Raw genomic sequence first — 20,576 nt, 5'->3', positions numbered from 1 at the left:
GCCACTTGAATCAGCGCCCACATTTAATAAACCCCGCGCAGCAGAGTTACCTTGATGCGTCCTGCAGATGCATACGTTCGCCTTCCCCCCGGCTTTACGGAGTGATCACAGAAACACTTTTTCTCTTCGTACAGGCCAAGATGTTCGGAAGGGCGATATGGCCGTCCACTCTGCTGTTCTTCTTCGGCGGTACGGCGCTGGTCGTTTACCTGCTGGTCATCTGCGACGTACTCACCAACCCAGTCATGGGTTCCTTCCTCTGAGCTCGCGAGGCTGCCAAGCTCTCTTATTTAACACAACGGACGGACGTGCGAATAAACTCACCGGCGCCATCCAGGTCGCGGCTCTGCTGTCCGGCGTATGCTTCGCTGTCGTCCGAGCAATTGTGTGCAGTAGCGTATTTTACGACTCGTGCCGCTCGCAACCGATATGCTTATGCCCATCAAGAAAGTCAAGAACAAGCGTGTACCGCACAAGTACGCATGATGCCTGGTTAGCTTGGCTGTAAAAAGATAGAAAAGCCACGAAAATTACGCTTTGTGTTTCACTCATTTAGCTCGAAATATGACGGGAATTTTTTTTTTTTCGCATGAGCAGGCGCAGTAGCGTCCTAGCTTAGCGGCTGCACAGAAACAAAGACGTATATGCGCTAATGAGCAGACGAAGCTCTTAACAGCCAGCAAAATGACCCTGAGTATAATTGTGAAACGTGGTGCAACCAGTACCAATATTTGCAGATAGAGGGAAAGTGACCAGGTTTTGGTTGCTCCAATATAATGTAATTTTCTGACCATGAGATCGAAACGTCTTCTGCGCAACTCCTTAAAGGGCCCCCTCGCCAGGTTTCGGCATTGCAAACAGATAAGCGCGGGGAGCAGACGCCGCGGTGACGATCACTTCTGCAGAGTATCACACCGATGTATACGCTGCGATGCATACAGCTGGAAATTCAAGCAAAAGTTTGCGCGCCGTATGGTCTCATATTCAAGGCGCTTTTGCGTCACGTCCATTGCTCATGCAGAGCGCGAATAGCCAGCAGCAGCGCGAACAGCTCGTGGATTCCTCGTGGAACGCAGACCACGCTAAGCTGCGCAGGCAAGTGTGCCGCGCAGAAAGAAGGGAGACGAAAGAAAAGAAACGGGGATCGTGACGCAAGAGGGGGAGGTGGGTCCCGCTGTGGGGGAAAACAGGAGAGTAATGTCGCTGGCTGCTGCTCGAGGCAATGGGAGAGAGACAGCCTCTGCTGCGGGGAGGATAGCTGGCGTCCTCGCACAACGTATTTCACTTGCTTTTGTCCGGACCTTCTACCGAACCATTTTTAAACATTCTTGCGCTAGAACGCTCCCTGGACGGCGCCTTTACTGCTTCGTGCGCAACCAAGTTTCCGACAGGACCTGGTGAAAAACCCTTTAGGAACAATTCTCAACAGTTGCGCGCGGTACTGAGCCCCTTTTCGAACGCACTGCTGAGCTTGGTATTGCTCTATCAATATCTATGTTTCCTGTACCTGATGGCAAGTTGATGCTAGAAGGCGCTGCCAAAAGATCTCACAGCGCGTAGGCGCCTGATCTCATGTTTTCGGTATCTTTTCTCCATCCTTGTGTATTCTACTGCATGCTATATTTAATCTTTGTTGTTTTGTTGAGAGATTGAAATAGGCCTTGCTCTGTTTGACTTTTTTTTTTTGCCCTATGTTTGAACGGAAGCCTTATTTGTTGCACTGTACTCTCCTGCTTGGATTTACAATACCGAATAAATCAAAAGTTATTGGGGTAAAGTTTGCAAAAAACGAGGGCCGCATGTGTGTTGGTCTCCGCTGCGTCGCCCGGGCAGACGGAACGTTAAGTTGCGTGCATCCTCCACGCATCAAGCCGGACAAAGCTTCAGTATTTCTGACCACTTTCTATCACGAAATGTATACCGTTAGCATTGCTAAACAAGTGCGCGACGTCAAATGTTGCAAACGTGGAGTTCCGCATTCGCGGCAGCGGAAAAATGTGCGATTCATTATTTTTTTAATGCGCGAGTAGGGTATATATGACTTATAATAAAGAACATGACATCATATGGGCCTTTGCGATACCCTTGTATCTTCCTCCGACAAAATTTGCTTCGCTTCACCTTGACATCAGTGGAAAGTGAACGCACTTTCGGGGAGTTTCCTAAAGCCGTTGCTTGTTTGCATTTATTCTTTCATACAGTATCGTCCCTAACGAATACGGTTGATCGTGTTTCTTCACAATAGCACTCTCAAGCAGATTGCGCCCACTCATTTTATAGTTTTGCGAATGATTTTAGCGACTATATTCTATGCAAAGTTTTCAATTGAGCTTTCCTATTCTGTATTTTTTACCTCCCCTTTACTATATTGTAAATATTCTGAGGGTAATTCACTAAATAAATTGGCAGATTTAATGCGAATCCTACACATGTGGAACTGAAGCCAGCCAGCGTCCAAATTACTCTGCAAGTGTGGCTATCGAAGAAGCTTGTAATCCGGTTTCGGCATCACACATGATGTTCTGAAGTCGTACATTGACACCGAATCCGAAACTTTAGAAAAGGTGATATTTTGCCGTAGTTCTGGTGGCATCCTTAATATAGAAATGGACCTGTAATTTAGAAGGTTTATTCACCAAACCTTCCTGGGCTCATTCATCTGATTTCTTTACTTGTACGCCCCTTAATTCCACTCCATGAAGCATTCCACGTCAACGCAACATAAAACATAACGCTCTCATATCAAGTGCGCATTAAAGAACGTTTTGAGCCCTTTGAATATGCCTTGATTATATAATGAAGCAATATGATGAGAGGGATGCATGTGGCAAATATAGTGGAAAAAGTCAAAGGAACTATCAATTCCGCGTGATCGCGTATATTGCTTTCAGAATGGCCTAAGAAAATGTCCGACGCAGCTGTATACGTGCTTTCATTTCGCGATATAATTGAGGCAAAGAATTTCAGACCAATATCGCCGCACCGACTGGCAGTGGGCCAGTGCTGTCAGCGCCTTTGTAGAGGGAGGGGCAGTATGGGAACGCTGGTATGATGAGCGGCATCGGAACCAGCTGTGGAGGACGACGAAGGCGCGAGCAGTAACACGAGCGCGTTCGCGCGGTTACGCCGACTCCGACGCTCAACCCAGGAACGGGGGCGTTGGAGCTGGGCTCAAAAAATCCGTGGCGATTCCTGGCTCCCTCCCACTGGCATACAGAAGTTTACCCCGGCCCAAACAGTGCGGAACGTGCCGCGCATCCACTTATTCAGGCTGCTCCAGCTGGACTGGAATTTCATCTAGACAATGATAATCGTCAACCGTATTTTTTTTCCTCGTCCACAGTACTTCATAGTGACTCAATACGTGCGCTCCAAACGGCCGCAGTCCGTTGGCCACCGATAGCTTTGGACGGGACGAAGCGTACTGCTGGCGCGAGAGTGGCGCATGCCAGCATCGGCGCTAGTTGGAACTCGCTCTACACCGTGGTCCTTTATTGTTAAAAAGATCCCTCCGCTTCGCTCGTCCCGGGCAGCAATGACGTCTTCGGCAACGCCCGACGGGGCAGCGGCCGCGGGCGGCACCAGTCCTGCGGCACCGGACGCCGCGGCGAGTCGCGACATCGGGCCTCGGCGGCAGCCTTCCTCCGCCTGGCCGCCGCGCACAACCCGCAAGCGTTGCGTCACTCCTGCCGCCTGGGAGTCGAGTTCGACGACACTGCAGCTGCCGAGACCAAGCGGCCGCCGGATGATGCCTCTGCGAGCCGGTGGCCGGTCCGTTAGGGCGCCCCCTCGGCCGCGCTCAGGTCGCCCGGCTGGTGCGAGCGAGACGCCGGCTTCCGCGCGCGGTGCTTCCTGGCCGGGCGGTGAGCTTGCCAGGTCTCGTCCAGCGCGCACCAGCACGGCGGCCTTGGCGGCAAGCACACGAGGCGCGCGTCACGCGCCGACCGACAAACCGAAGCAGTGCGCGCCCGCGGGTTCGCCGCCTGTCGCCTCATCCCTTATATAATGTTGACGCAATCGTTTTGATACCGTTCATTAGAGCATCGCAGGCACGCGGGAGGCGTTGGCGTTAAAGCACGGATGCGCAGCTCTCCGAGCACGAGTCGCCGTCATTGCGGACGTGTGCTACGATATGCGGAGTTACCACCTGGCGAGGTCGACAGATTTGCAATTGTCGGCACATGGCACGCATATCTTAGCTCCAAGCATTCGTTGCGTGTATAATAACGTGACGCATTGATTGGTAATTATCGCAGCCTTATCACCTGTAACGGTGTATCAACAATGCCGTATGTCGTTTCCATATCGGTCCGTCGGAAGTCGTCACTAGAGAACATCGGGCATTCGACAAGCTAATGAGGACAAGTATGAACACACTTTGGAGTATTTTCGCGTTCTTCGATGGCTGTGGCGGCATGTATTTCCCACAGCGCTGAACGAAACTACTGAGATGTGGTACAGTTACGAAAAGAGAGAATATTGCTGGAGGTAAGTTAACGACCCTGCCTTTTGTTTGATATTTTTGATGCTGGCCATGACCCATGCACCCAAAACACTTTCTGGTGTTGTTCATTGCCTGTTCATTCCTTACGTTGTGTACGCCTTATTACCCGCTGATTGGTGATAAATTTAGTACATTTCTTTGTCTTCCTCTTGTGAAAGGATATTAACCCAGCGAGGAATGTAGTACAGAGCTTTCTGAACAAGTCTTGAGTACAGCAATCAGCTGCGTTGCATTGTCAGGTTGTCGTTTCAGCGACGATGAACATTCCAAGTAAATGTAAGAGAAATGAGCTCGCTTTAAAAAGAAGTTCGGCACAGTGTATCCACCGACGTTGAACAGTGAATGAACACGCTTATGACCCACAATTTAAGTATTTCACACAGATACGAAACTATAAGAGTCTACTCTACGCCCGCTTTCTGCTTGTAACGAGAACAGCCCTGCGGCTTAAACACGAAATATATGCAATATTCCCCATTTGGTTGAAGGTAGTAGTCAGCAAGGTGTCAGAAAAATGCCAACAGCACGCGTGCTAAAGTAGTGACATATCTGGTCTAGATTATGCAAGACGCAAATATGCGTAATTGTACGTGATAAGTCACACTGCAGCATGCATATTTCACCCTACGCGCGTTAGAGCCGCCATTATTGTTCACGCAAGGGTTTGAGCATGCACTTTGAGACGTCGTGCTTATGTGAGTTGCGATATAAACCTTGAAGGTTCAGGAATGAAGACCGCGTTCTAACCCCCAAAAGCCCTAACACCATTCCATATTAACAAAGATTAGAACAACTCGATCATCTTAATTTTTGGCCATGTAGAGTACATTCGTACTAAACAACAGCAAAATGTTATTTGAAATAAGAATTACGGTATAAACTATTTAATTACGAATTCCCTTTCTACTAACTGAAACTTCGTGTCATCGTATCAGAACGCTAATATGGAATTTGCGTTAGGCCTTTATTTGACGCTTTTCCATTTTTTTTTTTTTACATACGCCTTGCTGCAAGTCCACCTATTCTTTTTTTTTTTATGCAAGGGGAGTTATTAGTAATTTCTGCATGATAGATGACATATTCTGTGTTGCGAATCGCATCATTCGTTACATAAGCTGTATTGTGAAACAGGTAACACAGCCTAAACTTTGACGCCTCTACTCCTACAGACACTAAGGTAAGACCGGATCACCCCATTTTCTTTACTCATGTACGTGGCTTTCGGCCTCTCCTCACAACGATCGAGATCAAAGTACTGTCAATTTTCACGAGAAGTGATGGCAAGAATATGATTAAACCACTTCAACACAGTTCCGCATTCATCCGAATTTATATTCGGCATTAATATATGACGTGATCGCTTCCGGGTTAAGTTTCAAGTGGAATGAAGACCGTGTGCATTACACTAAACGAGGGCTCTTAGGTGGATATAAAGCCCACCAAGGAAAACAGCTGTTCCTCCGACGAAGGCAAGCCCTCTTGTAGAAACGTTCATTCCGGCCAGTGACCTCCCTTTTTTCGACCACTATTAATAATTTCAAGTGTGTATCTTCCTGTAGCCCTTTTGCCTTGCATTTCAATATTAATCGATTATTTATATGTCGCAGATTCGTCCTTTCTCTATTTAAGGGGCGAATACCACGTCTCTCAACGCGCTGAAGTGGGACTGTATTTTGCAACGATTAATTAAACCCGATAACACGATAACACGCCCTCATGGTTGCCGGCCGGCGACCGTGAGATCGTGATCAGTACAGTAGAATGCTCTAGCAGAGGTCAGCAACGTTCTTTTGCAGCGGTCTAGGCAACAGAAAATCAGCCGTTGATCGGTCGGTCAGCAATCCGCAGTGAATGGGGCGGGGTGTATAAAGAACAGCGTTGACGCAAACACTCACCACAGGCGACGTATTGCTACAGAAATCTCAACCCACGAGGTTAAGTCTGTTTGATAAAGTGGGGAGGGGAGAGGAACCGCTTCGATGACTAATCGCCAGTTGCCTACCCCTGCTTTAGCATAACGTTAATACGCCCTGTATACAGATATATTCTGACCACCCATGCCAGGCAATATACTGCCCACGCATCTGTTGTGCCGCGCTATTCGTGCGCGGTGATAGCCAAGCAAGGGCGGTAGCGATAATAGTAAAAAAAAAAAAAAGGCGGTGACAGAGCAAGGAAAAAAAAAAAAAAAAGCAGCAATCGACCGGAGCCATACCTCGGGTCGAGAAAGTTTCGCTGGCGCGTGTCTCGACCGGGCAGCGCTGGCACGAACGAAACGCGCCGCAGCACATGAGCTGTTGTCCTCGCCACAGCGAGGCGCGTCACCGTGCCGACGACGGACACGCTCGTCCGTCAGTACCCGCCGCACCACCACCCGCCTGCCGCACCTGCTGTCAGCTGCGAGACCCCTCGTACCAGACGCGCCACGTTTTCACCCCCCTCCCCGTGTGAAATGTGGCGACTTTCATCGCGACGGGTGTGGGAGAGCGCAGGAAATCACACGCCATCTCTTCACGGATAATGCTATTTATTTTCCCCCCGCCAGATAACGCTAATGCTAACAATAGCAATAATTTAGGAAACGCGGGAAAAATGCAAAGCGGCATGTTTGTTGTAAACATGTATAAAAAGCAGCTGAGATGCGTTCGTTACTCGCAGATTTTACCTCTAGCAATGCCTTTCATAGTAGGCGTACGAGTCGCCATTTGACCGCTTCTTGAAATTGCGACTGCCGCGATTGGAAGGACACTACAGTCGACGCTACAAAGCGGCTTCTTAACAATTTACTAATGACAAGATAGTGTGCGTTTTTTGTATAAACATTTGAACAATGACGAGCAAGGAATTAAAAAAAGGACATTCGGTGTCTCTACATTCGCATTTCCTTAGCAGAGGTATCCAGTATCAGGTATCAGTATCGCATAAATAGCTCACAGAATTTGGAAAATGCTTAAGAAAATTGCTTTGCTAGCTGTGCTATAAGAGTACATGGCAGCCAAGCTAGAGCTGAAGTCGCGGATGGAAGAAAGAGGTTAATTCGTTTTGTTTCACGAGATGGACATTTCTTTCCATGGGACAAAGAACAAGCATTTTCAGACGATCGAGATCTTTAGCGGGACGCATCTCAGGCAACTATTGAGAACCGGCCGTTATATTAGCCACGGCATCCGGGTCTGCGGAAAATAACGAAAACGTGCTTTCTGACCGCGACATATTGCTTTACCTACCCCCCGGTTAGAAGTCTAGGTATCCAATGCGACCGAATGGCAGGGACTTTGTTCAGTAAAGTATTGCTTCGGAGGTATGTTGCCTCCTTCGGCTTAACAAGGTGTAAAAGCGTGCGCCTGAACCGCTTATACAAAGTCAGTCACTTTGGAGGGCTTTCGGCTCTTTGGATGACACTTTATAAAGCTGCATCACTTTTCTATTTCATTAAAAATTGAGCAGGGGTGTGCACATCAGTTCTTTCCATGCACTTTCCTTAGCTGCATCTGCGCACTGAAATAAATACATATATTTATGATCGCTCTGCTATCCATATTTAAAGGTTCGCAACAGCTGCAACTTGGGAAGAAATCGACACACGCCCAGGGTCGGTGCCAGGGAGTGGGCGGCATGGCATGAGAGAGGCCCTTCACAGGATCTGTTACCACGAACTCTGTATACAGGGTGTCCTTTTTTTTAGCTGCACCAAATTTTTAAAATGAGAAAAATATAAATCACGGTAACGTTATGTTTACCGTTCGACTGTACGGATTGGCAGCCTCTAGATATGGAGCAATTACCGCAATTTCGTGCGTAATTAGCTAAGTTACGGTAATTAATTTCCAATCGTCAACAATAGATGGCTACGGTAAATGAGGCCCGTCCTCGACTCTACCTATCCCAACGATCAAATTTTGAACAGCGTTGTTCATGTGCGAGCTACGCGAACAAATTGCTCCCATCGGAAGGCTTCTTGAAACCGAAACTGGCCGTCAGAAGAGCGCCTGTGTCGTCCGCCGGAGGTTCTTTAACGACCAAAATTTCGACCACCTGGGGTTCTTTAACGTACGCCTAAATCTAAGTACACGGGTGTTCTCGCAATTCACCCCATCGAAGTGCGGCCGCCGTGGCCGGGATTCGATCCCGCGACCTCGTGCTCAGCAGCCCAATACCATATATCCACTGAGCAACACAGCCAAATATCAGCGTTTACATTAAACTCACATTGGGATCAGCTTAACGCAAAAGAGTGACGCTACCAGGATCCTATAGCTAAATAACCATGAAAGAGAGTCCTGCGCGGTCCATCGTACTATGCACATTCGTCTACAGTAAACCTCGAGCCAAAAGCCGGAGCTTCAGTTGAAACAAAGGATGATCAAATACGTGACCTGTGAGCATTTACTAAAACACTGAATTGCTGACATCCGCTGATAGCATGCCGTTTGTTCCTGAGAAAAACAAGAACTGCCGTTGCCCTTTCTTGTCTTATCGTCCTGGTGATAAACGTGTCGGGAAATTCTGATCACTCTACATCGCGATGCACCACGATTCGTCGCCTTTTAGGAACTCTTCATTGATAATGCTAACAATATCAATAATTTAGGAAACACGGGAAACATGCAAAGTGCCATGTTTGTTTGAAACGTGTTTAAAAGCGGCTGAGATGCGTTCGTTACCCACACATTTTACCCATGATAGAACTTCGCGAACAGCATCCGCACTTTAATGGGGAGGCTATCTGGGTGCCTGAATCCGTGTTAGAGAGCGCGTGCCTCTCTGCGCTTTCACTGCATGCCACTCTCTGCATCTCTGTGTTCTTGTCAGCCAAGCTTCCTGCAACCCAGGCTAACGCAAATGCTGTGATCGCATGTAGCCGATCAGGCACTTGTCGTCAGCAAAGTGCTTCAGTTCTCCAAAAGTCGAAAAAAAAAAACAACCTTCAAGGTAAAAAATGTTTGCACAGTGGTTGCTCCCATGGCTAACGCCCTCGCCCTGAAGGGTGAGGGTGTTAGCCTTGAAGGAGACAAGTTAAATTTTATAGCTTGGCGAACTTTTGTGACAAGTAAACATGATGATAGCTGCATCAGACCCGACACATAAATTGCGTAAATAAACTGTATTAGCTATTTATGTCAAATATCGTGTCAGGTATTGAGGTGAGCGCGAGGTAAGGAGTCTTATTACGCAGTTTTCGACTATAGATTTTTTTCATAGCAGGTGTAGTTCAAATCTCGCTGTCGTGTAAAAGACTTTTTTTTACAGCCTTAAAGGTAAGAGTTAATTAACTTATGGGGTTTTACGTGCCAAAACCACTTTCTGATTATGAGGCACGCCGTAGTGGAGGACTCCGGAAATTTCGACCACCTGGGTTTCTTTAACGTGCACCTAAATCTAAGTACACGGGTGTTTTCGCATTTCGCCCCCATCGAAATGCGGCCGCCGTGGCCGGGATTCTATCCCGCCACCTCGTGCTCAGCAGCCCAACACCATAGCCACTGAGCAACCACGGCGGGTTAAAAGTAAGAGTGTTAGCCTTGGTATAAAGCAACACCCTTAAGAGTGGAAAATGTTTTGTTGTTTCGTCCCTTTAAGCAAGTTGTCTGTCAAAGTTTCGCACTGATGTAAAGAAGTCTTGCAACTCGAGGTAGCGAGAAGCATTGGCATTACAAAAAAGTGAGCTTTTTGATAGATCGGGATTTGTGTGAAATTCAAAACTTTTAACATTTACTCCTAAGGTTTAAGGCGTAGCTCTTATGTGTATTGGAAATTCACAAGGTCAACAAATGCTAAAGCACCTAATTCTTTCAACTTCTCATAAGCGCAGCTTGCACCTGGCACAATATCTGTCTGTCGTCCCAGTTCCTCTAAATTACTGATATGACCTTTGAGTAGAGCGATAAACTGGGCTAGTTGGCGTTCTTTTATCTTGTAAAGCGCCGAGTACTACTGGCAACACCGGAGGGACGCACCAGACAGGGAAGATAAATTGCATGGCTGTTATTGTGGTTACTGAAGTAAAGAGCGCTGTTCAAGGTTAGAGACAAGAGCTAGTTCGCCATCACTAAACATGCGTCCACTGCTCCAAACTACTGTGAAAAACTTGTCGGCCAGGAGAGATGGGCTTTACACGCACAGGCATGCTTATTTCGTTTACCATAATGAGGCGAACAAATTGCGTTATTTTTTTATTGGCATTATACGCAACTTTGACACGTGCCTACATCACCGATAGCTGCTGTGTTGTCATTTTCCTTTTTTTTTCACTGTGAACAGCGGTTATTAGTATAGGAAGTGGGCCAGTCGTGCCGTGTGTTCGCGTTTTGGTTCGGGTACGATGCAAATAAAAAAAAAATTGGAGGACGCTTAAGCTTCGCCTTCAAGAGTGGAACGCGACAGCGTTCCCGTCGACCCGCCAAGGGGTGTAAGACAATGGGCTACGGCGCAGCAACTACGCGCCCCGCATCGGACGCGGTGAGCGTCGAGCAACGCAGCGTTCGGCGCGACAACGAAATGTGCGCCTGAGCAAGCGACGCACGCCTGAGCCTTAGAAACAGCTCGTTTCTAAGGCAACACCGCGTTCACTAGAGGCGCTTTTGTACCGCTTTGAAGCATCGAACTCGTGGCTCAGTGGTAACGTCTCCGTCTCACACTCCGGAGACCCTGGTTCGATTCCCACCCAGCCAATCTTGCAAGTTGTTTTTTATTCATGAAGTGCCTGCTGGGATTTATCGCTCACGGCCAACGCCGCCGACGCCGGCACCGACGACACCGGCTTTTCTGCGACGCGAGCTCCTTAACGCTGTCGCGTTAAAAAAAATCAGTGCCATTCCACTTTGTGAAAGTGGATGACCAGCGAAGCTGTGTATGTGGGCCCCTTAATGGCGAACTGTTGATTGCCGTGCGTCAAACACCGTATGCTCATAAATGGAAGTCCAAGTCGCGACCAGTCGCTCCTCCACGATGTTGAGTATCGGATGATGAGGCACCGGGGGTTACACACCCATGTATTGCTGCAAAACGCGGCACGACACCTTTTGCCAACGAATTCGGGCACGCAGAATAGACGCGCACCTCACGGCACTCCGAGGGTGCACACTGCTTCACCGTAGCCAAGGCGATCCTGCGTTGGTCAACTTCCCGCAGTGCAGTAATGGTTGTGAGGTCAGTAAAAAAAACCACAAGCGGTCACACACAACAGAGGCCACACAAAATGGTTTCCCCACAAACTCCCTCTGAAACCTGGCCGTTGCTCCGGTGAAACGGTTCACGATTGTGCGACATGGACGGTTCGCATTTCTTTCCGCCTCGCGGTACTGGCGGGCAGCACGCTTACGGAAGAGCGGAAGGAGATACGAAACCGCTTGGAACGCCGATAGAGAGAGAGAGCGGTGCGAATGTAGACATGGGCGACGCGGGTCAAAGTGTAGTATCTGTTCTTCTAAGCTTGATATCTGATACGGGTTGTATTTGGATCTAAGATATTAAACTTACTTTTGCAAGTTGGCGGAGTGCTTAAAGCCTGCTTCACCTCCGTCGCGCGTCGGCCCCGTATTGCACTATCTTCGGAATCGGCCCACGTATGGGGAGTAATTATCGATCTACACGACTCGATAGACGCACGCAATTTTTTTCAGATCCTAGCCATATACAGCTTCGCTGTAAAAATTGTTACAGAAACCATCGAGTATGATTGACAACGTAAGCGAATAGCCCCTTATGTGAACGGCAGAAATCAAACAGACACACTAGCAATATTTACGAAGTATACTGCTGACGTCGATGATGCTGTTTGATGATGGCGGCACAAATTATCGCCGACATGTTTTGGTTGATGGCATGACAGTGTGGTGACGCCGACGACGACGGTGTCAACGCGACGGAATGACAACGATTGAGGTGACGGCGCGACGATGTTGGTAGCGTGACCAAGACGGCACGGCAACAAGCGACGGCGTCGTGAGGACTATACAGAATGATGACTCTCTGACAACATTGGCATGACAACGGCTACGCATCTGCGCTTTCTTCTCCGCTCGTCTATTCTACCCCAGGGGCCAGATAAACGCCTCCGAGCGACCATTGGCATTATGATCACGCCCAGCCCACACACGTGGAAGTCGGTCTAAGCGTATACATATGGCGAGCCGGCCACACGAAACGGTGCATTTCCACAAGGAACGCGCAGCGGTCTTCGACGACGAACGCGACCCGCAACCGTCAGCCCAAGCGGTGGAGAAACTTGACGCCGTGCCTCCACCGACTATGGCATCGATACCTTCAGACGATACATACAAAGCTCTCGCACGTCAGCACTCGCGTCTCAGAGTTCGACGACGAACGCGTCGCTTAACTAGGTTACGAAGCTCGGTCGTGCGAGCGCACGCACCCCACATCAGGCCGCCGACCACGAAAACCGGTGAAAGATCGAAAGAAAGCTATCGCTTTGAAAGGTGTCCCACCTGGAATCGAACCAAAGATTGCGAGTTCTGAAGAAGGTTTAGCTACTACGTCAAGGCTTCTTTGCATCGCTTGCATCATGCGCCGCTGTAACGTCGCCGGGTTTTCGTCGGGCTCCTGTAGTGCACCGTATATGCACACCGCGCGGTTCTGCTCAACGTTGACCGAGACGCGGCGCCTGCGAGGTTGTTGCTTGCTTTGCTCCACTGGCGTTCGCACTGGGCTGCAGATTGTCCCTGCGAAATTTGTTGGTTCCTGGAGCAAACGCGCAAACAATAACTTTATGCAGATAACCACGCATAGCGGTAATTGGTGAGAACGAAGCCTTCATGAGGCAGCAAGGCTCGCACAGCCAGTCAGAGTAAGTAAGCAAGGCTCGCAGAGTAAGTGGAAGCTTTATTCAGCAATAAAACTTGTTGAATCACAGGACACGGCGGGCTCGAACTTGTATAAAAACGCGTGCACAGCGCGCGGTACGATGAGAGACGCGCAGCTAATTTCGGCGACGAAGGCGTGCCGTAAATTCTAAGTTTAGCGTCAGCTAGAAGAAGCATGCGTTCGTGCGTGCGTGCGTGTATGTATGTATGTATGTATTCAACCTAGGCACGTGTCAAGGTTGCCTGTAACGTCACATAAACGGCTAGAAGCTGACACAGAACATCAAAGTGGGGGCATTAGCCAAAAAAGAGCAGTGTTGATAAGCTCAGGGTGACGGTTACGTTCGCGGAGAGTTCGCTAACCGCGAGTATCTTGCATCTGAATAGATGGCGCATGTATGGCTTTGTACGTGTCTACTGCTGCGTCCAAGCTGCATCTTCAGATTGCGGTGGAGCTTTCAGCATTGCCCAGCCGTTTGCAGGAGTTCCGGTGGCACTGGAGCCCTCTCAATATTTTCGAGTAGTGACAGAGGATTCTTCTCAAGATCACGTGAGATTCTATAACCGGACAGTCGGGTATAACCGGGCAATCCCAGTACTGAAGTTAAGAAAATGAGAGAGTCGCTAGAGCCTAGCGATTGTTTTTTTGTTCCCCCTTCGGGCTACTTAGTGAGCCACTTAGAATGAAAATAAAATACAACAACATTCATTCAGCTTTCTTTCGCTCTTTCTAGACTGCACCGTGGCTCTTGATCACCAAGTGCCTCGATCTTTCCTCGCTGATGACGGTGCCCATCGATGTTTACCGCGTCCCCTTAGTGTGAGGTGCTCATTTCAATTGCTCTATTTTAAGAAGGCGAAAACGTTGCATGATTATCACGCTCTGCGTTTCTATTGTCACGTGGTGGTGACGTTGAAAAACACAGTAGCAAATACTGTGAAAGACAAAACTAACTTTTATTGGGCGAACGGTGCCCACAAAAACAGGCTACACTTATAGCACAACGATAGCGGCGAACACGGTAGGCGATCGTCGAAAATCTGATCAGTGGGTCAAGTGCGTCGGCTTTTATACAGCAGTCATCGAATGTTCCAGACTAATCGTTGGGACCCACATGCCTTCCACAAAGTTCTACAACATTCGAGTCACGCGATGAAATCAGATCACACAAGGTTCGGCAACAACAGACAGCGGATAGAAGCGGAGATAACTTTCCAGAAACTTCAGATACATCCAGACGCGTCCCGCGCTGTGCGATAACATTTTTTAGGCGGCGAAACGTGGTCGCCCGTTAAATATAAATACACGTGTCAATACCCCCCCTCTTAAAAAGCATCGACCCGATGCTGCAAACAAACGAAAGTAATAAAAGAAAAGCACTCCTAGCAAAGAAAACAACAAAATAAGGAAGTTCGTCAGCGTCCGTAAAAGGGTTTAAGACGCACCACGTGGACCACTACAGATCGTGCGCGGCGTTGCCGTGAATGCGAAATGCCGTCTGGCACGACCTCATAGTCCAGTGCGCCAATACGTCGGATGACCTTGTAGGGTCCGAAATATCGTCGCAGTAGTATTTCACTGAGTCCTCGTCGGCGTATCGGGGTCCACACTCAAACACGGTCGCCGGGCTGGTACTCGACGAAGCATCGTCGGAGGTTGTAGTGACGCCTGTCGGTCCTCTGCTGGTTCTTGATCCGCAGGCGGGCGAGCTGTCGGGCTTCTTCGGCGCGCTGGAGGTAGGTAGCGACGTCAAGGTTCTCCTCGTCAAGGACGTGCGGCAGCATGGCGTCGAGCGTCGTCGTCGGGTTCCTGCCGTAGACCAGCTTGAACGGCGTGATCTGTGTAGTTTCTTGCACCGCCGTGTTGTAAGCGAATGTTACGTACGGCAGGACGGCATCCCAGGTCTTGTGTTCGACGTCGACGCACATCGCTAGCATGTCGGCGAGGGTCTTATTCAGCCGCTCCGTAAGACCATTCGTCTGCGGGTGGTAGGCCGTTGTCCTCCTGTGCCTTGTCTGACTGTATTTCAGAATGGCTTGGGTAAGCTCCGCTGTAAAGGCCGTTCCTCTGTCGGTGATGAGGACCTCTGGGGCGCCATGTCGCAGCAGGATGTTTTCGACAAAGAATTTCGCCACTTCGGCTGCGCTACCTTTCGGCAGTGCTTTTGTTTCAGCGAAGCGGGTGAGGTAGTCCGTCGCCACGACGATCCACTTATTTCCGGTTATTGACGTCCGAAAGGGTCCCAGCAAGTCCGTCCCGATCTGCTGGAATGGTCGGCAAGGAGGCTCGATTGGCTGTAGTAATCCGGCTGGCCTTGTCGGCGGTGTCTTGCGTCGCTGACAGTCTCGGCATGTTCTGACATAACGGGCGGCGTCGGCGGTCAGGCGCGGCCAACAATACTTTTCTTGTATCCTCGATAGTGTCCGGGAAAATCCGAGGTGTCCAGCGGTCGGATCGTCATATAGGGCATGCAATACTTCTGGACGAAGTCCTGACGGGACAACAAGAAGGTAATTGGCGCGGACTGGTGAGAAGTTCTTCACGAGTAGATTGTTTTGAAGCGTGAAGGAAGATAATCCGCGCTTAAATGCTCTGGGGACAACGTCGGTGCGCCCTTCCAAATATTCCACGAGGCCTTTCAGCTCCGGGTCTGCCCGTTGCTGTACAGCGAAGTCTTCCGTGCTTATCATTCCAAGGAAGGCGTCGTCATTCTCGTCATCTTGCGGCGGCGGGTCAATGGGTGCGCGTGATAGGCAATCGGCATCGGAGTGTTTTCGTCCGGACTTGTAGGTTACAGTGATGTCGTATTCTTGTAGTCTGAGGCTCCACCGCGCCAGTCGTCCTGAAGGATCCTTTATATTCGCTAGCCAACACAACGCGTGATGGTCACTGACGACTTTGAATGGCCTGCCGTAAAGATAAGGGCGAAATTTAGCTGTAGCCCAAACGATGGCGAGGCATTCCTTTTCGGTCGTAGAATAGTTGCCTTCCGCTTTTGACAGCGACCGGCTAGCGTACGCTATCACCTGTCCGACTCCGTTTCTTCTCTGGACTAGAACGGCACCGAGGCCTAGGCAACTGGCGTCAGTATGGATTTCTGTATCGGCGTACTCGTCGGAGTGCGAAAGTACCGGCGGCGACTGCATGCGTCGTTTGAGTTCTTCAAATGCGTCGGCCTGCGGCGTTTCCCACTTGAAGTCAACATCACAATTAGACGTGTCAAAGGCTCGGCGATGCGTGAAAAATTCTTGACAAAGCGCCTGTAGTAGGCACACATGCCAAGGAATCTACGCACTGCCTTCTTGTTGATGGGTTGCTGGAACTGTGCGATGGCAGCTGTCTTTTGCGGGTCTGGACGGACACCGGATTTGCTGATTACGTGGCCTAGGAACAGAAGCTCATCGTAAGCGAAGCGGCATTTTTCCGGCTTCAGAGTAAGCCCTGACGACTTGATGGCCTCTAGTACTGTCGCAAGCCGCCTGAGGTGATCGTCGAAATTTCCAGCGAAGACGACGACGTCATCCAAATAAACGAGACAGGTCTGCCACTTCAATCCTGCTAACACCGTGTCCATGACGCGCTGGAACGTTGCAGGCGCCGAGCACAGTCCGAATGGCATAACCATGAACTCGTAGAGGCCGTCTGGGGTGATGAAGGCCGTCTTTTCGCGATCTCTTTCGTCGATTTCTATTTGCCAATAGCCAGACTTGAGGTCCATCGACGAGAAGTATTTAGCGTTGCAGAGCCGATCCAATGCGTCGTCTATTCGTGGGAGGGGGTATACGTCCTTCTTCGTGATCTTGTTCAGACGACGATAATCGACGCAGAAACGTAGGGTTCCGTCCTTTTTCTTTACCAGGACAACAGGGGATGCCCACGGGCTTTTCGACGGCTGGATGATGTCGTTGCGCAGCATTTCGTAGACTTGTTCTCTTATAGCTGCACGTTCTCGCGGCGAAACTCGGTAAGGGCTCTGGCGGAGTGGTCGAGCGCACTTCTCGGTGATTATGCGATGCTTGGCGACTGGTGTTTGTCGAATCGTCGATGACGTCGAAAAGCAGCCTTTGTATCGTCGGAGCAGACTTCTGAGCTGCTGTTGCTTAATCACGGGGCGACTTGGATTAATGTCGCAGTCTGGTTCGGGAACCATCGTCGTCGGGGTAGATGCGGCGGAATCCGAGAGGACAAACGCATTACTGGTTTCCAGAATTTCCTCGATGTACGCGATCGTCGTGCCCTTGTTGATGTGCTTGAACTCTTGACTGAAGTTTGTCAGCAACACTTCAGTTTTCCCTCCATGCAGTCGAGCGATCCCTCTTGCGACGCAAATTTCACGGTCTAGTAGTAGGCCTTGGTCGCCTTCGATGACGCCTTCTACGTCAGTGGGTGTTTCGGTGCCGACCGAAATAACAATGCTGGAGCGAGGCTGGATGCTCACTCGATCTTCGAGCACACTCAAGGCGTGGTGACTACGAGGGCTCTCCGGCGGCATCGCTTTATCTTCCGACAGCGTTATTGACTTCGACTTCAGGTTGATGATTGCGGCGTGATACCGAGAATGACGTCTCGTGAACACTGTTGGAGGATAACGAAAGTGGCAGGGTAAGTCCGGTCATGAATGGTTATTGTTGCCGTGCAGATTCCAGTCGGCGTGATGAGGTGTCCTCCAGCGGTTCGAATTTGGGGGCCCTCCCATGCAGTCTTAACCTTCAACTGGGCGGCGATTTGTCCACTCATTACGGAGTAATCGGCCCCTGTGTCGACTAAGGCAGTGACTGCGTGGCCGTCGAGAAGTACGTCGAGGTCGGTGGTTCTTTGTCTGGCGTTGCAGTTGGGTCTTGGCGTCGGATCACAGCTGCGTCGTGTTGAACTGAAGCTGGAACGTCGTGTCATCAGGTCGTCCTTCGTCCTCGTATTCTTTGCTTCCAGACTTCGTCGGGACGGCGGCGTGTCGTTATGTCGTCGAGGTAGTTTCTTCGGCGTCTTCGTCGGCGGCGGAGGATCTTCGTCAGTTCGACGAACAGCGACCGCACCTCCATCGGTTGCTGCTTTTAGTTTTCCGGATATGGGCTGACGGACCGGCCCCGGGCTGGGCCAGTGTATGGTCGGCGCTCGGCGACAGGTAGCGGCCTGGTGACGGAGAACGGGACGGTCGTCGAGGGCTCCATTGAGTAGCGGCGAGGTAGTCGGCGATGTCACGTGGACGCTCTCCAAGCTGTGGACGCGGCGCGTTGACGGCGAACCTTCTCAGTCCCAAGTCGCGGTATGGGCATCGGCGATACACATGGCCGGCTTCTCCGCAGTGATAGCAGAGCGGGCGGTGGTCGGGGGCTCGCCAAATGTCCGTCTTCCTCGCGTAGGTGCGCTGGGCGACGGGTGGGCGTGCTGGCGGCGGCGGCGGCGGACGACGGAATTGCGGCGTTACCGTAGTTCCGTCGTCCGGAAAGAAGAATGATAGGTGTAACGTTAAGGGATAAGAAAAGAGCAGATTGGGTGTGGGAACAAACGCGAGTTAATGACATCTTAGTTGAAATCAAGAAAAAGAAATGGGCATGGGCAGGACATGTAATGAGGAGGGAAGATAACCGATGGTCATTAAGGGTTACGGACTGGATTCCAAGGGAAGGGAAGCGTAGCAGGGGACGGCAGAAAGTTAGGTGGGCGGATGAGATTAAGAAGTTTGCAGGGACGGCATGGCCACAATTTGTTCATGACCGGAGTTGTTGGAGAAATATGGGAGAGGCCTTTGCCCTGCAGTGGGCGTAACCAGGCTGATGATGATGATGACGCTGAGGGCCCTGGCGCGGTCGCGGAGGGGGGCCTTGACGGCGTGCGACGGCAGCGTAGGTCATCGCTCCTGGCTGGGGCTGCGGTAACTGAGGTTGTACCTCAGGAACTCTAAGCGATCGCTGAACCATATCTTTCACGATGTCGGCGATCGAGGCCGCTTGAGGCTGCGACGAAGGCAGGACCTTGCGCAGTTCTTCGCGCACAATGGCCCTGATGGTCTCTTGAAGGTCGTCGGAACTAGTCCTTGGATGGCGTACTGCGGCGTGAGCCCCTGGCGGTTATATTGCCGAGTGCGCATCTCCAGAGTTTTCTCGATCGTCGATGCCTCTGTAGAAAACTCAGCTACGGTCTTCGGCGGGTTACGAATAAGTCCGGCGAAAAGTTCTTGCTTGACGCCCCGCATCAGGAAGCGGACTTTTTTCTCCTCCGACATTTCCGGGTCGGCGTGCCGGAAAAGACAGGCCATCTCCTCCGTGAAGATCGCGATCGTCTCGTTTGGCAGCTGCACTCTGGTTTCTAGTAGAACTTGGGCTCGCTCTTTTCGGACGACGCTTGTAAATGTTTGCAGGAAGCCGCTTCGGAAGAGGTCCCACGTCGTCAAGGTGGCTTCTCGATTGTCGAAGCACGTCCTCGCGGCGTCCTCCAATGCGAAATGGACATGTCGTAGCTTGTCCTCGCTTGCCCAGCTGTTAAACGTAGCGACCCTCTGATACGTTTCCAGCCAGCTTTCCGGGTCCTCAAATGTGGAACCGCGGAACGTCGGTGGTTCCTTGGGCTGCTGTAGCACGATGGGGGACGCTGGGGCTGCCATTGGGGTTGCCTTGGTCACAATCTTCTTGGTCTTCTCCGGTAGAAGTCCGTGCTCCGGGGGCAGCTGTTGAAGACGGCGGCTTGCTCGATGCTCCGGGATTACGTTGGTGTTCTCTTTGCGGTCCGGGCTTGGGTCACGGCTTGTCGGGGGCATCCGGTACATGAACGTAAAGCACCTCCACCAGATGTCACGTGGTGGTGACTTTGAAGAACACAGTAGCAAATACTGTGAAATACAAAACTAACTTTTATTGGGCGAACCTGTGCCCACAAAAACAGGCTACACATAGCACAACGATAGCGGCGAACACGGTCGGCGATCGTCGAAAATCTGATCAGCGGGTCAAGTGCGTCGGCTTTTATGCAGCAGTCATCGAATGTTCCAGACTAATCGTTGGGACCCACATGCCTTCCACAAAGTTCTACAACATTCGAGTCACGCGATGAAATCATATAACACAAGGTTCGGCGACAACAGACAGCGGATAGACGCGGAGATAACTTTCCAGAAACTTCGGATACATCCAGACGCGTGCCGCGCTGTGCGATAACATTTTTTAGGCGGCGAAACGTGGTCGCCCGTTAAATATAAGTACACGTGTCACGATATAGGAAAACGATTTTGTATGGTGCTCTGTCCGATGCAAGG

At 50.4% G+C, this 20,576-nt stretch overlaps 1 protein-coding gene and 1 non-coding gene across 3 annotated transcripts in view; both read left to right on the top strand.

Moving 5' to 3' along the window:
• Nucleotides 1-20,576, top strand: part of LOC142563438 (uncharacterized) — a 97,332-nt gene that overhangs the window by 71,386 nt on the left and 5,370 nt on the right. The window contains exon 13 of one of the 2 annotated variants that reach the window (XM_075673995.1): nt 135-345. The exons of the other annotated variant lie outside the window; for it this stretch is intronic. Coding sequence (XP_075530110.1) covers nt 135-263 — 129 coding nt within the window. The 3' untranslated portion in view covers nt 264-345. Of the gene's footprint in view, nt 1-134; nt 346-20,576 lie in introns of those variants that run through there. 2 annotated transcript variants of the gene reach the window in all.
• On the top strand, nt 11,891-12,074 carry LOC142567841 (U2 spliceosomal RNA). The gene has a single exon (XR_012825259.1). It is a non-coding gene; the product is annotated as a U2 spliceosomal RNA (small nuclear RNA).

The sequence above is a fragment of the Dermacentor variabilis genome, chromosome 1, assembly GCF_050947875.1.
Source record: "Dermacentor variabilis isolate Ectoservices chromosome 1, ASM5094787v1, whole genome shotgun sequence".
Taxonomy (NCBI): Eukaryota; Metazoa; Arthropoda; class Arachnida; order Ixodida; family Ixodidae; genus Dermacentor; species Dermacentor variabilis.
This window is presented reverse-complemented; position numbering and strand designations above follow the sequence as displayed.